The sequence below is a fragment of the Megalops cyprinoides genome, chromosome 6 (assembly GCF_013368585.1).
Source record: "Megalops cyprinoides isolate fMegCyp1 chromosome 6, fMegCyp1.pri, whole genome shotgun sequence".
NCBI lineage: Eukaryota > Metazoa > Chordata > Actinopteri > Elopiformes > Megalopidae > Megalops > Megalops cyprinoides.
Window position 1 is genome coordinate 10,185,966 of NC_050588.1, and position 17,977 is coordinate 10,203,942.

Below are 17,977 nucleotides of genomic sequence, written 5' to 3' on the forward strand. Positions count from 1 at the left end.
CTCGCTATGTATCGATTCAAGATGGAAAAAAAATTATTACTATTTTTGGATGTTCGATTTTGTCAAGTCACAGTGTAATACTCCGCTAAATTTGTATGTGGTTTTGAAAAATATTTGTAACATGTGCAAGTTTGGCGATTCAATTGAAAACAAGGGTGAATCACGCGATGCTATTAACACAGAAAACCTAGCATACGCAGTATGGAGATTTTTGTGAATCTGTGCTACTGTTTCCCTTTACAGTCTCTGACAGTAGGAGTTACAGCTTTATGAGAAAAGAAACCCCAATGTTAGTTGCAAGCGCCAAGCTTTTATAAATTAGTGTTGAAAAGGCCTTTGACTTGGTATTGCCAACTAAACTTATCCACTGGGAATCATTTAGCCCCAGTTACATGCACATGTTAGATAATAACCATGAGGAAAATTAGTCATCCATAGGTCTCCTTTAAGCAATATGTTCCTTCACTGGCTTGCATTCACTGCCATGTTTCTGTAGCATACACATTTCACCATAGATATTACTGAACTCAAACCTACCAGAGACCCAGATGCATGCATGAACTCAAATCTACCAGAGACCCAGATGCATGCATCCAAATATCTTAACATTGTCCACACTTTCAGACTGCTTCCCCACAATTTAAAGCATTTGTATAACCTACATCACATTGGTCATATTTGAGAATGTGTGCTTCTGTTTGTATTTGTACATGTGCGTGCATGCATGTGTGCATGTCTTGTGGTCTGTCTGTGGAGTACATGAGATCAAATTCATGAATTGTAGGCCCGCTGTTGAAGGTCCCCGAGGGCAGTTTTGTATTCAAAATGTGCTTTGAAGAATTTGTAGAGGTCCGGGTTAAATCTGGTATCTGCGCATCCAGTGAAATCTTTCTCAATGGTAGATGTTCCCTGTGTCTAAATCCCCTGATGCATACAAAGTCAAGTCATGGACTAAGTTCTATGGCACAAACGTGGCGTTTCCTCGCTTCTTCCGTAATGGACAGCTTACTCAACAGCACAGAGAGGAGTTTGGCTCGGTTGTTCCTCCTGATAGCCTTGAATAGAAAGGTCAGCGCGGAGCAGCCAAACTGACTTTAGGAGGCGAAAAGCCGCCAGCAGTAAACCATCGCATCAGCGCTGACCGTAACTTTTCTGGGTGGAAATGTAAACACGCTGTTCGGAGCAGCTTCTCGCCAGTCCCAACAAAATGTATCACCGTTTACGGTGTGACAACAAAATTGCTTCATGGTTTTACGGTTGCCTCTCTGTGGGTTCAGTGTGTGCCTTTTCTGTCGTTCAGACTAAAAATATAAGCTTTGGGAGGAGTGGACGGGACCGACTGGACCTCAAACTTGGCTTATTCTTTGTTATTTCGAATGGGTAATGCGATTTATATGTATGTTTAATAACACTTTTCCTGCTGCGCTTTTACAAGAGGTATAATTGACTAATAACATGTCTAGATAGCACTGCGACTACTGAAAAAAATGCAGCAGGATGGATTGCATTAAGCAGCTGTTGAAGTCGTTATTTACATAGATTTATAAATGGTGTATCACAAACATTTTATTCTATAATGTTGAATTTACTAAAATTAATATTGCAAACCTCAGAAAACTAACACCCCGTTACATTTAATTGTGCGCCTCGAACTATAGATTGATCTGATACAATCACCGGGGCCCCTGTACAAGTGATTGAATAAAAAAAATCCTCTGCAGTCACAGAGGCTCAGAGGCTTTCTGTTTTTGTGATGCATAGTTTATATTTCATTAGCTTGGGATCTGTGCTTCCTCCCGGACAGCATGTGGTTCAAGAACAGATCGCAGAATCGCCTGGCACTCCTGCGTTCAGCCACAGCGCATAGGCGTCATGTTTACACACCTGTCCGTCAGTCCGCCGCGGAGACTCACGGCTGTCAGAAAAAGACTCGCTCAGCTACCACACTTGGACTCTATAGGTGCTTTGCGTCTAGAAGCGGGCTATTTGGTTAAAGATCACAAAGCTCATGTCAACATCAATGGTGGCCGAACAGCTATTTGAATTGATGTATTCTTTCGTGTCAAGATTTATTTATTTGTTAATTCTTAGTGAATATCTATAAGCATCCGAATTAGACTTTCTTTCTTCCTTTCTGTTACTTTCTGTCACTTCAGAGTCTTCTACGATTAATTATGGTAATATTTAAACAGTTGGACCCTGTGAATAATCGCAATCAACAGCCACAACAATAAGGATAATTATCATCATAGTCGTCGTAACATTCTTCTTTTTATAATGATGATGATGATGATGATGATGATTATTATTATTATTATTATTATTATTATTATTATTATTATTATTTGTTGAATTGGCTTCGCTCAAGTTGCATTTAAAAAGCCGATATATTTCTAGTTAAGTTAGATTGCAAGAATAGGGCACAGGTTTAATTCTATAAATATGTTTTGATCTGAATTTCTGCGTTCTTTTAAGATTGAATTTCTTTGAATTTCAGATTTAATTTAATGCTTTTCAGAGCAACTACCAATTAGATTAAAGCAAGGATACGGCCCAGTATAAAATGTCAGTGTCGAATTTATTCCGTGACCAATTGTTTTCAACTTCAGGCACCAATAACTGTTTGTCATAACCTTATGTCATAACGTTGATAATGTGGAGTGAAATTACTCTTCATCCGGCCATGAAGAGAAATCGTTATCTTCAAAAGTTTAACCTTCATAGTATGTTTTCGTTGTCGGTGAAATTTTACAGGCACCTGGATGATGTTAGGTCGTACATGTAATGTCTCCGCAAATAAATGAAGTTGTTTTGTTATGAGTATCGAATATGCTTTCTCTGATTTTTTAAGGATGGAAAATTAAGATTGCGTTAATAATAATAATAATAATAATAATAATAACAATAATAATAATGTCAGTGAATCAACTTAAACTTTCCTTCCTTAAACCCGAACAGACATCATAATATATGTTTAGCTTGTTTTATGTTTAGAAAAAATGAATGATATTCCTTGCGCCCTGCAGAATATCTTAAAATTCAATGTAATTCAATACGAGAAAGCAAGGAGAGCATACACTTGACCAATAACTAAAAGTGCTGGTCCAGTGTAGGCATGTTGACGTTCACAAAAAAATGACAAAAGGGTAAAGGCTTAAGTAAATAATTGCCAGCAAAGGGGTTTTATGTACCCCTTTAATAACCAAAATTCCTACACTAAATGCGTGGTGTTATCACCTGGAACTAGAATCCTAGCCTTATTGTAATTCTTCTTCAATGTCAGTTTCAGTGTTACATTGTCTGTTTCGTTGTTAGTAATTTAATGTTGGTATCAAACTGGTAAATTACTGGACATATACCACACAATACATTCAATACACAGTAGGCTACACTTACACTTTCCTGAAAAGTCATTTAGTCATTATATTTCTTTAAAAAAATTATAGACATATACAACATATAAGGCATCATATTTCTTTAATAATTTAGGTTTTTTCGTTGTTAGTAGCTGTTGTTGAATTACTCCATCAGTACAGCCCGAACTGTTTTCTCCATTATAAGCATTGAATGACCAAATGTTCTACTTCAGCGATTATTTGGTTTAAAAATAATTTGAAATGGAGAGTAAAATGAGAAACATTATTTTGCGTTTGTAGAAATTGTGCTTTCGGCCTATTGCCCAATACAGCTTTGTTACGAAATGTTCCTTTGACTCAGTGTTTTCTGTCCCTCGCGGACACAGTCTGTGGTCCTAATAAATTAGGGTTAGCATTCTCAATCGAAAGACGAATATTGTAACAGATTCCTGCTTGCTTTCCGCGTGCATCCCGGGCGTGTCAATCATTTCCGATTACGCCTTGTCGCCTTTACGGCTTTTCATAATTCACATATTAATCGCAGTAGAGGATGACGTTTTCTGCAGGCCACCATAATTTCCACGGATTTGTTCTGGAAAGATGTACTGCAGAAAAGGAGTATTAAAGCTTGTCTCCGCCGTCAAATCGCTTTAAGGCCCATTATTGCAACTTTATGTGATGACACGCAAGTTATTTTCCTTTTAAAGGTAATGTCAGTGTCAGTCGCATTGCTAAGACAACAATTAAGCATGTTAACGGAATTCCGTTGTCCCTTGTTAATCACTAAAGTTAAAATGCTTCAGTTTGAAGTCGGCTTACAAACATATAGAATGAATATCCCTTACTTGTCAATTCTCAGGAAAATATATCATTGCGAGGAATTAAATGGAAATTACACATATTTTACCTTATTGGACTATATTTGATGGTTGATATGCAGTTCTTTCAAATAAGAAACGAACTTCAGTGCTGGGCATGATGGATTAAAGTTGTTCCTTTGGCGCTGTGATATGCGCACGTCTATATGTCTATATTCAGTTATTGTCGTGTTTAGCCTTTGTCGCCTGTATTTTATACGTGTTGTGTAAGTTATTTGTGAAGTGACTATGTACACATTTGAAACACAGAAATAAACATGAATACCTCTCTTCCCTGTCAAAATATTGATGAGACCAAATCGGCGCCTGTGCGCAGTAATACTTACGATGGACTTATGATGACTCGAAACGCTCTAATGCAAAACGGTGAGCTAGATGGGTGTCTGAACGGTCTGTCTGTTCCAGGCGCTTTTCTCATAAACCATTGTGACAGCAACTCTGCGTTTGTTAAGGGTTTTGGTCTTTGGAGCAATGATTCGCGACCTACTGGAATGGCAGTGTGCCACGGTGGTTAGGGGACTGGACCAGAATATGACAGGTTCAAATCTTGCGTCTCCCTTGAGCAAGATCCTAGGTTTAAAAACTTTCAGCAAACACGCAGGTGTGTTAAACTGTTAAATGCAAGCCTTTTAGGAAAGGTGTGTTTCCTGAGTGAACAGATTATGTGCAGCGTATGCACAGACCTTATGACCCGGGGGTCTGCAGTTGCCTTATATTAAAAGTACTCTTTACTTCTGTCATATTAACAGTCTAAACTAAACCGGGAAGGCTTCAAATGGTTAATTGGACTGACAAGAATCACACGTGATTGAATTCTTAGCGGATTAAGTCAGACTTTGCCTCGGTCCCCTCCTGTTTCACGGGTCTTTGTTTCTGATCTGCTAAATCCCACCCACTGGAAACGGAGAGGTAAAAAAAAAAAAAAAATATCCAGCACTCTTTCAAACACAAACGTTTGCACTCCAAATACAACCCCAGAAGTTGAAATCTTCGGGCTAGACTGGGCGATGGAGGCGGAAAGTTGTTTGTCTTTTTGTTCCCCGCCTAACAGGACAACCCCGGACGATTCTCCAGCTTTGGAGCACAGTTCCGACTCTTTTCGCCCCGGTGACGAGCTGCAGCAGGCTGTCCCGCACCACCTTCACGGCCATCGGCAAGGTTTGCGCGGGGAGTTTTACGGCCCCGCGGCAGCGGCGAGGTTCGCCGACACTCCGGGGGACTTTGCTCACAGCATGGTGACGCCGAACGCCCGCGCCTTGCCAGTGAAACTGCACAGCAAATATTTGGAAACTGTCAACCAAAGTCAAAAGGGTTTGTCGCTGAGCGGGAAGACCGCGCTCTATGAGAACGTCCCTGAGGGTAAGCGACAGTTCCAGGTTTATCAAACTAATCAAATCAAATGTGGGCCGGCGGAATGTGTTTCCACCCACCAACAGTTTATTATTATTATTATTATAAATAATAATAATAATAATAATAATAACAATAATAATAATAACAATAATAATAATAATAATAATAACGGTAGGTGTGCATTAAATTATTGTAATAGCATATAAGAATAACATATGGAATGTATTAAAATATAATTACTTAAATTTTTCGCTATAATTGCAAATTAGTGACAATCCGTGTGATCGGAATCGAATTTTATGCGGCCCGTCAAGATTGTACGACATCTATCTGAAGAGGCTGGCATAATATTTATGGGTCCTAAAACTACAGATGAAAGCAACATTTCAATGGTTGTCTATTCTTCAGCATGAAAATACACTAATGATGTTAGTATTTATTTCACTGACTTGCAATGGTGTCTCTGTTCGCTTGTTTTTCATCCACTTGCTGAACTTCCCTTCTATGTGATCTTGTTTCAGAGGCTTCTGTTGTCCTGTTAGGCCACTGGACTGATACAAACTTATTCCACACCCTTTGTTCATAACATTTATATGTAATCCCAACACGCTCTAGGGTCATTTTTACATGGTGTTTCGTCAAGGAAAATCACCGTCCATCCTATATTGATGTAAAATGAACGAAATGAACGAAAAATCAGGCTGCGTCATCATATAGAGACACTGCTTTGTTTTTCGATGGAGTCAGGTTTAAAATCTTCTTAAATATGGATTTTATATAGTCGGTTTCAATCTAAAGCGTTTTATAGGCCTATGTCTATATTCATCACTTAAAATGTAAATTGAACTATCTAATGTATGTCGAGTCCATTGAAGCCAAAGAATAAGAGAAATTTAAAAGATTTAGCACTATTCAAAACCGAAAAAACTATTGCTATTACACGGGAAATTTATGTCAAACTGAGCCATTGTCGAATGCACGTTCCAAATGTCAGAATCATACTTAATATCACCATCCTACAAAATCATACTCATCATCAGGAAGTTGAATTTTAGTTAGTCTCGTTTCCGCAGCATTTAATCATTAAGAATTTATGAAGAAGAAGTTTTTTAATAATTTAGAATTATTACTCATTGTGTCTCAAAGGTATGTGGAGATTAAGGTACCACAACAAACTCTCCGTTTCCAGGGCTCATTCCACTGAGTCTGTCCCAAAGCGGGAAAGGGAAAAAGTCACCCACCAGAATAACTGTAATTTTACATAAAACTCTAGCTCTTTCCAGAGCCGTAGTCGGATAATACATTTTCATCGTGTTTTGTAAACCACATAGTCTGTAATACATAATGTAAAATAAATGTAAAAGTACATTTGGTTTAATGATTTACTCGCATGACTCTATATCATGACACACTCCGTACATTTTAGTGCAACAGTGTGTACATTAGTGTACATTAACGATACTCTTCTAACTATCAAGGTAGTTGATGCCGCAACATAGTTGTGATTAGTATTACAATTTAAATTGAAACTCATTTATTACATAAAAACACGGCCAACATAAACCGAATGCGTTAATGGCCTATTACTGCAGGAGGCTATAACACGTAATATTAACTTGGAGAAGGTAAGAGTATGGTTTCATTTGTAAATTTGACAGTCTGGCAATGATGTCGACGCTGTGCGATGAGTGGCGGGTAAAAAATGTCAGATAGACTTACCTGCGTCCTGACACCGTAGTCGCAATTAGTTTTCATGTAAAGTGAAGGAGGGCAAAGGCCAGGTTAAAGGGCAAGCTTTTGCTGAACAATTACCGCACAGTTTCTCGTCGGCTGTGCGTTCAACACGGTCATTGGTAGTCTAAACACATATTTCAACTGACAATGCAATTCAACATCAAGCTGATTTCTGTGTTGTTGGCTACCGCATAACGCTTAACTCCTTGACAAGTTTACCCTGATAGAAATACTGCTTTGTACAAGAAGACTACCTATAAGTCGATCCGAAGAGAAAATTACTTTTCTTTTGCAAATACTTTGTTGATTTCTGGTCTTAGCCTGTTTTAAGCTGCACAGATGTTTTGTATTGTATGTTTGTGATTAGCTGTATGCCTGAGGTTTAAGATGAAAGCTCGAGCCATCTGCATCCAGAGCGCTCGGTCTTAATGGACCATTCGTTACGTTTGGGTGGAGTTAATGCTAACGGATGGTGCTAATGACTAATGACTGTCCATAAATACAAAGTCATTGGTAATAGCCTATCTTTTATATCATCTGTATAATCTGAACGATGCTGAACGAATACATAAAGTATCGATAGGTCCCTAAAATGACTACTTGCAGCAGCATGAAATATGCTGCGAAATATTACGGCCTTGAACAATTGATAGACGGGACATTTTTGGTCAAATTTAGAGCAGTAAAAATCCAAGAGTCATATAGATTCCATTTAGGCCAAGTACAATAATACAATTCACAAACAATCATGACAACAATAGTTTAATTTATTATTATTATTATTATTATTATTATTATTATTATTATTATTATTATTATTATCATCATCATCATCATCATAGTAGTAACCATGGTAAAAGTAGTATTACTAGAAGTATAATGGCTATTATTAGTAGTGGTACAGTTATTATGGAAATGGTAATACATATTACACCTATATAGCCTACCAAGAGCGTAAAGGTAAACTTTCCTGTGGCTTCACGTTTAAAATCAACTACAGCGACTAAGAGCAAGAGTTATTTTATACCAGGGCCACCTCTGCGTGAACGTTGTAAAATGTAGGCTAGCTCCACAAATGGCGCAAAAATCCCAACTATAAACGCGATGTTTGGAGTGCTACATTAAATGTACAACTATACGGTTGTAAATGTGGCTTATTATTCAGCTAATGCTAATGTGTAAGTGTTCATCCACCGATGTTATGTTTCACATAACTGAACCCCTTAACTTTTAAAAATAGGCTACATAATTGCTTTGTAGTGTTAAAAATATAATTACTGTAATGCAATTATGATATAGTAGGCTTAGGAGTCATAGACTCTCCCATGCTCTCCCTCTGAAAAAGAAATAAAACGCCTTGTTTTGAATACTCAATATCTTATTTAGTAGAATCTTACTCCATCGCTCACCTTTGAATTTATTAAAGCAACACTCTAACTGCATTCAGTTACACGTGCATTATAATAAACGTAATATATTAATCTTCACTTTAATATGTAATGATTTTTTTCTCATGTTACTGCTAAGAAACGAATCGCTGGTTGCTACTAGGACATGTGCATCTGTTTCACTTTTTGGCACCATAGCAATAACAAGCAGCAGCAAAAGTATTTTAATGTGTGGTAGCTCATGGACTCCTTAATGTCTGTTGTTACAGATATTTGATTTCTGTAAGTAGAGATTAGAATGAAGAGTCATAAATGCCCGTTGTCATAAATAATAATGACTGTTTTCCTGTAGATGCTTTTAATATGTCTCTTTCACTGTTTATTCTGACTCTAAATCAGAAGTTGTAACAATTCCACACAGAAACAGAGGTACAGTGAGGGTTGGACCTTTTTCAAGTATTTTGTCTTTCTGTTTTTGCTTTTCCCGATGTCAGGATTTAAGAAACGGATATCCTGGGATCTGTGTAAATAATGGACAAGCTCGCAGCGCGAGTGAGGGACAAGGCCTAAAATGATATCAGAACGCTCAGCCTTGAATAATGATGGGGAAACAAAGAGACTTTAAAACACCCAAAACAGGCGCAATAAGAAAGCGGACATGGGCCAGAGTCCGCCAAAAAGCAAACACCAAACACATGGCTCCCCCGGTCATCTCAAATATTGCTGAACCATTGAACACACATTCAAATGAAGAAGTTTTCACTACATAAATCAGGCTAATTAAAAAAAAAACATTCATTGCTTTGCTTCCTTTTCTGGTAGATAACATTGAAAGTGTCAAAGTGAGCAGGCCTTTCTTTTCTCTCTCAAATGTGGACCTACTCAGTAATAATACTCAACGCCTGCTCCTCTCCCCATCCCCTCTCGTACCTTCAAAGGCACACCAGGCTTCCTGTTTTGTCTGATACCGCAGGGTCCGTCTTTGAGAGCAACATGGCGATCACGGTTCATGTATTCTTTTTTTTCTGCTGCTGTGTTTTAAATGGACGGACAATTCCAGGGCTCAGCCAAAGCTGAGGTTTTCTTGGCGGGGCTACCAATACTCCAATAACAGCTGAAAGAAAACAGTTAACAGATAGCTTTCAGGTCCCCCAGGGCCAGTGTTTGTCCTGTGAAGCAGAGGAATTGCCCACACATTTAAGAATTGTTAATGCCGAGCCGCTTCCACTTTCCCAGAGCAAATTAGTCAAATGCATTGGGTTTACAAAACAGATGAATAAGCTCGACTCTGTGGCATGGAAGTAAATTACAGTCTTCAGCAACATCAATGTGGAAAAGGCTCTGTGGTTTGGTTTTGATATCTCCATCATTGTGTGCTTTGCATTCGTGTCACCTGGCAGTTGGGAGTTGAATATCTTGCCACAAAACTTCAACAATTTTAGGTTAGAAAAGTGTAAGGCATCGAAGAGGACGGTGCATGAATTTGCGCTGTAACAACTGTCTTCTGTCTCAGCGCAGATGAGAAAAACTGTTATTTTTACATTATAAAGCAGCCCATCCCAGCTTCAATGTCACATCATTCTAGAAAAATGATCATATTGTCATGCTGTTGTATGAGATGATATCACGGAACTCTGGACCCGGTCTGACACAAATACAACTTTCTAGACACTCCAAATAGATAGCAGTGCAGGTTAATGCTTGTGACATGGGGCTCATGGCTCCCAGACTAAAGGTTTAAGTACTTACTGGTGGACTAGAAGAAGGTTTTTGTAAAAGCGACTATGCAAGTTGTCTATCCTCTGCATTGACACAAATGGTTTTTGGCTCAGGCAATTAATCTGAGAGAGAAACAACACCTACTCCATCCCCGACACTTTATAGATATTGAAACAATCGTGGTGGCTGTCATTAATAATGCTATGGGTCTCAGGGATGAACTCTCTAAAATTATAGTGAGGTTCTGCCTCCGTTTTGAAAAACATCAGTCAGATTACTCAGCAGAAGTGGTCACCTGGAATGTTCTTGGTATAAATAGTTGGTCTTTTCATACAGTATTGCCTGGAGGACTCACAGAATAAGAATTCATGGTGGGGCTGTTTGTTGTACTGTTTCAGTACAGTTTCCATGCACAATATAACCACTCCTGCTTTGAGCCACGATTGTGATATTATTGTGACCGGCTGCCTGTGGCATGGCATGGCATTTTTGCACATCAAAATTGTGCTGTAAAGTAGCCTTGCATCAGGTTTGTTTAGCTGCTTTGCTGATGATAGTTATTTAGGCTGACTTTCTCACAATTTTGTAAGCATGTATCAATCAGTCCATTTACACAGCTACTGTTCTACAGGCAATTGTAATAAAAAACCTTGCTCAAGAGTACTTTATCTCAGCATTCTACACTGGTGTCAATCCCATTACTCATTCAGCAGTGTAATTACTTACTCCACACTGCTATCATGTATACCTCATTGTTTTATTGATTAGAACTCATTAATTACCCTATATGTCTGTCAAAGACAGTCACCCTAATTATGGGCACCAATAAAGCATTTGGATAGATATGTTAATATTTAGCGACAGCCATTTTACAGTTTTCTGGGTAACACATCCACCCAGTGGCTTTAAAAGCTGAGACAACCATTAAAAGATCTAAAACATATAACCCTATTTGTCTCACTTCCTCAAGCTGTGCGCTGGATTTTCCACACAGGGATTTTACAGTTTGTTGCCCGATTCCTGGCATGGCTGTGACGGTCACATCAAGTGCTCATATTCTGTTGCATAAGGAAGAGGGGGAAAGTCAATACAGTTCAAATCTGGAGGAGCACAGTGTTCATGTATTCTATGTTTTGACTGACGAATGCAGTGCTTCTTTGAGGAAATAAAACTCTGGGAAGATGCTTGGTTGGATATGCCAAGCTTATGTAATTCTGCCTTGGAAGCGATTGCCTTGCTGAGTACTTGGTATGTTTTTTTTCCCCTGAAGTCATTTACTTACTTACTTTTTCCAGAGCGCTTTATCTCAGGTTTGATTTCCGATTTATTTCAGGTTGCAAACAGACGTACATGCATTCATAATTGTGATGGAAACTAGAAATGAATGTTCAGGGAGAAGTCCTATGTGCCCTTTAGCCAAGTCTAAATTGAGCTTGCCTTGAAGACGTTGTGGTGCAGTTCACATTACAGGCAGACAGGCAGGCAGGGGTTACAGGCAGTAGAGAAAGAAGGGAGGACGAAAGAGTGAGAGAGAGAAGAAGAGGAAGAAGACGAGGAAGAACCTCAGCTTTTTAGCAAAGGTTATATTCAGCATCACTCCAACACAAATTGAATCAAGAAAATGTTAAATGGGTGTTTTCAGAACGTCCCTGCTGTGGGGCAGCAGTGTTGTATAGTGGTATAGGGCAGGGCTTGTAACCGAAAGGTTGCTGGTTCAATTCCCTGCTGCAACACTGTTGCTGTTCCCTTGGGCAAGGTACTTAACCCAGAATTACCTCAGTAAATATCCTGCTGTATCCTGGTCTGAAGTCAGCTTGACATAGCATAATCTTCTGCTGCCACCTAAATATTTGGAAACATTGTTCAACGAAGGAAAGAAGTCACACTTGAGTTCTTAGCTTAGACGTTAAGGACAAAGTGCACTCCAGTTAGATTGAATGAAGGCCTGTGCTAAATATATTTTTGTGCCATTGATAGGTTGCTCCACTTCTCAGTAAGCTTCTTACATGCGATACTGAACACTTATGATGATGTGCAGAAAAGATGCATTGCTGCAATGCTTCAGCCTCATTCCACCTTTGGCTTGCAGCTTGAGAATAGTTGGATGAGACCTAAAGCAGTGCAACTCTTCTATACATGTTTGCAAATTAAACAAACAAAAGGAATGTAGTGCTTTTTCCTGATCCTATTACCTTTTGCATCTAATGGTGATAATACTACATAATGATAGTAATAGGACTGCTAATAATCTAATGCCAATGAACTTGGGAATTGTCTCTGCATGGCAGGGCCTAAACATTAGCCACCTATAGCCTAACAAAGTTTATTAGGAACTGAGAGAATCTGTTCCTGTCTCTTGATGCTTGGCCCTTCAGCAATGCTTCAGAGAGGAGCTTGGGGAGGCTTAAATCTGAAATGATGAAAATGTAACCACAGGCAGACTGCGCTCAGACGCATACAACAGCAGTAGCTGCATCTACAAGAATTTTTTTAATTAAGCAGAGGCCTCTTTCTAAGGCAAAAACAAATACGTTTCCTCTGAAAAATGCTTTTCAGTGCTTGTAAGGCTGACAGCAGTAAGCCAGCCAGATGACATAATTACTTTTCAGAATTTTGAGTGAGATTCAGCTCTGGAGCATAACATGTTTAGGAACCACCTCTCAGTAACGGAAGTAAATAACTCGAAACTTAACATCATATTATAAACTATGACTCAAGTTTTCCTTTAAGAAAATATGAGGGGTCAGGTCCAAGGCTTGACATCACAATAGAGTGATTCTTCTCCTTGACTTTATCAGAATGGCCATCTTTACAAATGTGCCGTAGCACACTACTGTTACGTACATTGCTCAGGACGACGATTTTAGAATCTATTTTCTAGAATGGGACCTAATCGCAAGGAAGAAAATTTCACCTAGCACCTTGATAGCAAATGTATTGAGATGCTTAAATCAGCTAGATTTATACAGTATTACAGCTCAATACAGCATTTAGAGGAGGATAATTGTTGGGACATGCTGTGTTGTGACATGAGGTCTGCAGAGCCACAGTATATGGTTTTCATACCCAAACCACTTATCACGTGAACTCAGCCAAGGGTTGTTTTCATTTAGCCATTTACATTGCCATCAAGTAAATGACTTTTTAAACATATCAAGAGTCAGAGCTGACCTTGGTAAAAAGAGTATTTTTCCCTGCTGTCTTGAAACAACATCCAAACCACATCACAATTAAGATAAATCCATCTCTCTAATTTACTAAAAATTCATATTAGGAAGCTTGTTACAGGAAGAATATGCATGATTTTAGGTATGGACATGAAAGTAGAATTTTTTGCCCTGTCATGTAGCCACTGATTTGTCATGATTATAAAGACTTATGGTTTTAAATGTTCTGTTTTTCAGCAAAATGAGCTTCTGTCTTGGCTCTCTGTCTCTATGGGTTTTCCTGGTAAAATACAAGTTAAACAAGCAATAAAAATGACAGACATACAACCTCTACCCCTGTCCTTGATCATGTCGCAGTCATAGAGACAGAAGTGAGCAGAAGGTGCATGTTTGCCGAAGGTCCGCCTGTCTCACATCTCTCTCTTCCCTCCTCTCCTTCGTCAGCCGGGGAGAAGAGCCTCTCCAAGCCCCTGGGCTTCCCCGCACAGGCGCCCTACTGCTGCAGCAAGCCGAAGGAGCCGACGGCGGCCGAGCTCCCGGGGGACTCCATCGCCGACTCCATCGACCTGTCGGGCAAGAGCAAGAAGCGCCGCAACCGCACCACCTTCAGCACCTTCCAGCTGGAGGAGCTGGAGAAAGTGTTCCAGAAGACGCACTACCCGGACGTCTACGCCCGCGAGCAGCTGGCCCTGCGCACCGAGCTGACGGAGGCCCGCGTGCAGGTACGCCCCCCACCCTACCTCTCACGCCCCAACCCTCGCACCCTGCACACCGCACACACGCCACTGCCACCGCTTTGTGTACGACCCCGCCCATCACCTTCTGTGCTCCCTGCACAAGGGCTGTCGTTTCACAGTTGGACAGATGGGTGTCCAGAGTGTCTTAATTAAGCACATTCCTCCACCTCCACCTCTGGACCGCTCTGCCCATCACGCGTCATGCACACCAACAGCGCGATTTTCCTGGGGTTTTAAACAAAAACATTAGTCATTAGCTCCATTTTAGTCTGTAGTGCCTTGTTGCCACGTGGCTTTTTCCCTTTTGGGTGATTGTACAGTTTTGGTGCAGTTTTTTGTCATGATGCATGTTGTTTTCTTCCATACTAGGACAGGAATCCATTCAGTTGTCTTGTAGACCAATCTACAACTTTCACCCACGTCTGAACAACATAATTCTTATTCAGAAACACAATGAGGCAATTCTGGCTGTTGTTATAGGAATTCCCCAGGTGAACTTTTGGAGAGGTGTCAGCCCCTATGGTAGTGCTCTACTTATTGAATGGACCCTCTTTACCTTGGAACTCTTTACCTCACCGATGCTGGAAAATACATTGTGATGTTTCTTTCAGTCCATCAGATTAAATTGCAGTGCATTATATCCTTAATCATAAATTGCCCTGGTTTTTCATATCCAAAACGCATTCCTGAATTTCCAAATTTACAGATCTGATGAGGCAAAATTAAGGATTTAAATAACTTTTTTCCTCAAATGAAAGTAGTGCTACATTCCTTATGAATTTAATTTTTTTGTTCAATGTCAAGTTAAAATTTCAAGTTCAAATAGGTCAATTTTAGAAAGGTGATAAAACCATTGAGCACATCCTGGTGCACAGTGCATGCACACATTTTAATGCCTACATGTCAGTAAGTAAATTTCTACAGACATGTAATTCACATGCAAAACAACATAATGATCAGTATATTTGCTCTTCTCCTTGATGCAGACTTGACGGAGCTCACTTATACTGTGCGTGAACATCAGGCCAGTCTTGTGTCCTGGCTCATTCGGGCCCAGTCCAGGTGTATCAGCTGACCCTGTCCCGTCTCACTCTGACCCCACAGGTGTGGTTCCAGAATCGCCGGGCCAAGTGGAGGAAGCGGGAGCGCTACGGCAAAATCCAGGAGGTGCGCAACCACTTTGCCGCCACATACGACATCTCCATCCTACCTCGCTCAGAAACGTACCCCCAGGTACCCCTTCACACTGACACATGCTCCCTTTCTGTGACCCACTGCTCAACCCCTCCATCCCAGTTCCTAGCTGTCAGAAATCAGCATCCCCATTGGCCAGCCCCCACCTTCACCTCCCTCTAAACCACACAGGGCCTCTTGTCTACAGGGGGCCCCCTCTAAGGGAGTTCCTCCATCTTGTTTATCTTAGGCCAGGACAGACCACATTTGATTCCTCTTGTGACAGTTTTTGTTAGCTAGAGAGCCTTTGCTACCTCCGTTGTAATGTTGGCAAAGTCAGGAAGACTGAGAAAACATACATCTCCACTTAGCTTGCTTAGGTGGGTATTAAGACATAAAAAACAAAGTGAGACATCTGTAGAGCGGCAGTGCACCTCAGTGTTTAATTAAGAAATCATTGGAATTACAGATAATGGTCCATGAGGCAATAAAACATTAAGCAACATCCCAACAAGGAGATGACAAAAGTAGACAGCTCATTCTAGACAGTTTTGTGTCCCTCTCTGAACAAATGTACAGCAAAGTTTATAACAACACTTAAGGAGGCAGGACAAAATTAAAGGCAGGCTGTTCTCCACCCCCCCTCCACCCCTCTCCACCCACTCGCTCACCACTGCTATGGTTCTTCTTCTTGCCTGTATTAGCTGTTGCTGTACAGCTACGGAAGCTAACATTACTGCTGTACTGTTTACAGAAGAACAGCATGGCACATATCAAAATTCATGAATATGAAATTCATTTCAGAACTGACAGGACACCACAGTCATCCACGCTGAATATCAGATTCAGATGGCTGCGCGTCCATTTTCTTGTGCTGTTTCTTGAAGTGTCTCTCTAAAAAGCAATATTTCCTAACATTTATTAAGGCCTCAGCCTTAGATAAGACCATGCTGTCTCTGCTCTTTGGGCTGTGTGATCCCCGACTGTCTGGCTCTACACCCAGATTGCCATGATAGCCACAGAGAAATGAAATGTTTGTTCCAAATTCTGCTCTTTATTGTTCAATTTAGCTCCAGATAACTGAATTGGCTATATTTTTAGCAAAGACTTTTACAGCTGACCATTTAACTTACAGTATGTCCTTAAGAAGTATTTAGCTGGCTGAAAGTGAACAGGTATATGCATACATGCACACAACACACTTCTACTTCTGTCCCCTCTGCCCCCTCACAGTCCAATCAAATGCTTTCCCTTGGTTTGTTTTTGTAAATGCGTTAGCTTTTCCTGGACATGCCTCTGACCTTTGAGCTCACCCTGTCTTTCAGATCCAAAGCAACCTGTGGCCGGGGAGCGGCTCTGGGGGAGCGGGGGCGGGAGGGGGCTGTGTCCTCAGCCCCGACAGCATGCCCTCCTCCTGCATGACCCCATACTCCCACCCCCACAGCAACCTGCCGGGCTTCATGGGCATCTCCACGTCGCCCGGCCCTCACCACCACCACCACCACCACCCGCACCCCCACACGGGCATCAACAGCCTCTACCCGCTGCACGGCTTCCCCGGGGCCCTGGGGGCCCACTCCTTTGAACCTGTGCCCGAGTCCGACTACAAGCCCTCGGGGCTGGTGGCCCTGCGCATGAAGACCAAGGAGCCCGGCGGCCTGCTCTCCTGGCCCACATGACGCTGGCGCTGGCCCCCTTGCTGACTGAGACGCTGTACACACGCACGCGACCCGTGCCAGCCCAACTGGCACCTCCGACTGCCGCTTGGCTGGTACATCCTTCTGAGCAGACTGACAGGGGAGGGCGCTGAGGCCCCCACCCAGGTTTCTGCTAGAGATTTCACCATTTTCTTTCATACAGCTCCTTGCCCTTTCTCCACACGTCCTTCTCCTCTGCTTCCCCAACATCCTGGGCCCCTTGCCCCTGAACGGCTCCCCTTGATTATGCTCTGCAGGGATGTTCTTTCCCACACAATGCTGCACGATGCTGTTGGAGGATCAGAGACTGAGGAGCACTAAGCCAGTTGCTTCCCCTCTTTCTTTCAAATGGGAAAGTCAGCTTGTTTAATTCCTAGCCCCCTGTCCATATAAGTCAATGTTGTGGATGTCAGCTCTCTTTTGGACAACTTGCACAGGACATTTTACTTTAGTTTTTTTGTATTACTTACTTATTGTTCAGTTTTGAATCTTTTACATTTGGAGATGAAAGTCATCAGACATGTGCATTTCTCAAAACCAAAGAGTAAGAGGAAATGGTACTGTTTAAGAAATGAATGTTTCATGAATGTTACTCTTGATTTTGATGTATGTGGCCTGAGGATGACTGATAATAAATGCTTTCATCTGTCATTCCTAATTGTCATATGAATGCACATTTGTGGCTCTATACTGTAGATCTTTGTGAGGCAAAACTGCAGATTTATTTTCTGCCCTCTCTGAAGAGACCCCGAGTTTCCAAATAATCCAGCAACAC

The 17,977-nt window shown here is 40.9% G+C and overlaps 1 protein-coding gene across 1 annotated transcript; it reads left to right on the top strand.

The window, feature by feature from the left end:
- Nucleotides 1-5,202: 5,202 nt before the first annotated feature.
- Nucleotides 5,203-17,630, top strand: LOC118779912 (homeobox protein aristaless-like 3). Its single transcript, XM_036532245.1, has 4 exons — nucleotides 5,203-5,593; nucleotides 14,040-14,317; nucleotides 15,437-15,565; nucleotides 16,831-17,630. Exons 1-4 carry the CDS (start codon nucleotides 5,242-5,244, stop codon nucleotides 17,182-17,184), a joined length of 1,113 nt encoding a protein of 370 aa, XP_036388138.1. The 5' UTR covers nucleotides 5,203-5,241; the 3' UTR covers nucleotides 17,185-17,630.
- Nucleotides 17,631-17,977: the final 347 nt, after the last annotated feature.

Bases quoted from the DNA above. Each gene is read 5' to 3' on its own strand.
- LOC118779912 (XM_036532245.1), top strand. From the start codon at position 5,242: ATGGAGGCGGAAAGTTGTTTGTCTTTTTGTTCCCCGCCTAACAGGACA. The intron at 5,594-14,039 runs GTAAGCGACAGT...CTCCTTCGTCAG, and splicing joins CTATGAGAACGTCCCTGAGG to CCGGGGAGAAGAGCCTCTCC. The intron at 15,566-16,830 runs GTACCCCTTCAC...CCTGTCTTTCAG, and splicing joins GCTCAGAAACGTACCCCCAG to ATCCAAAGCAACCTGTGGCC.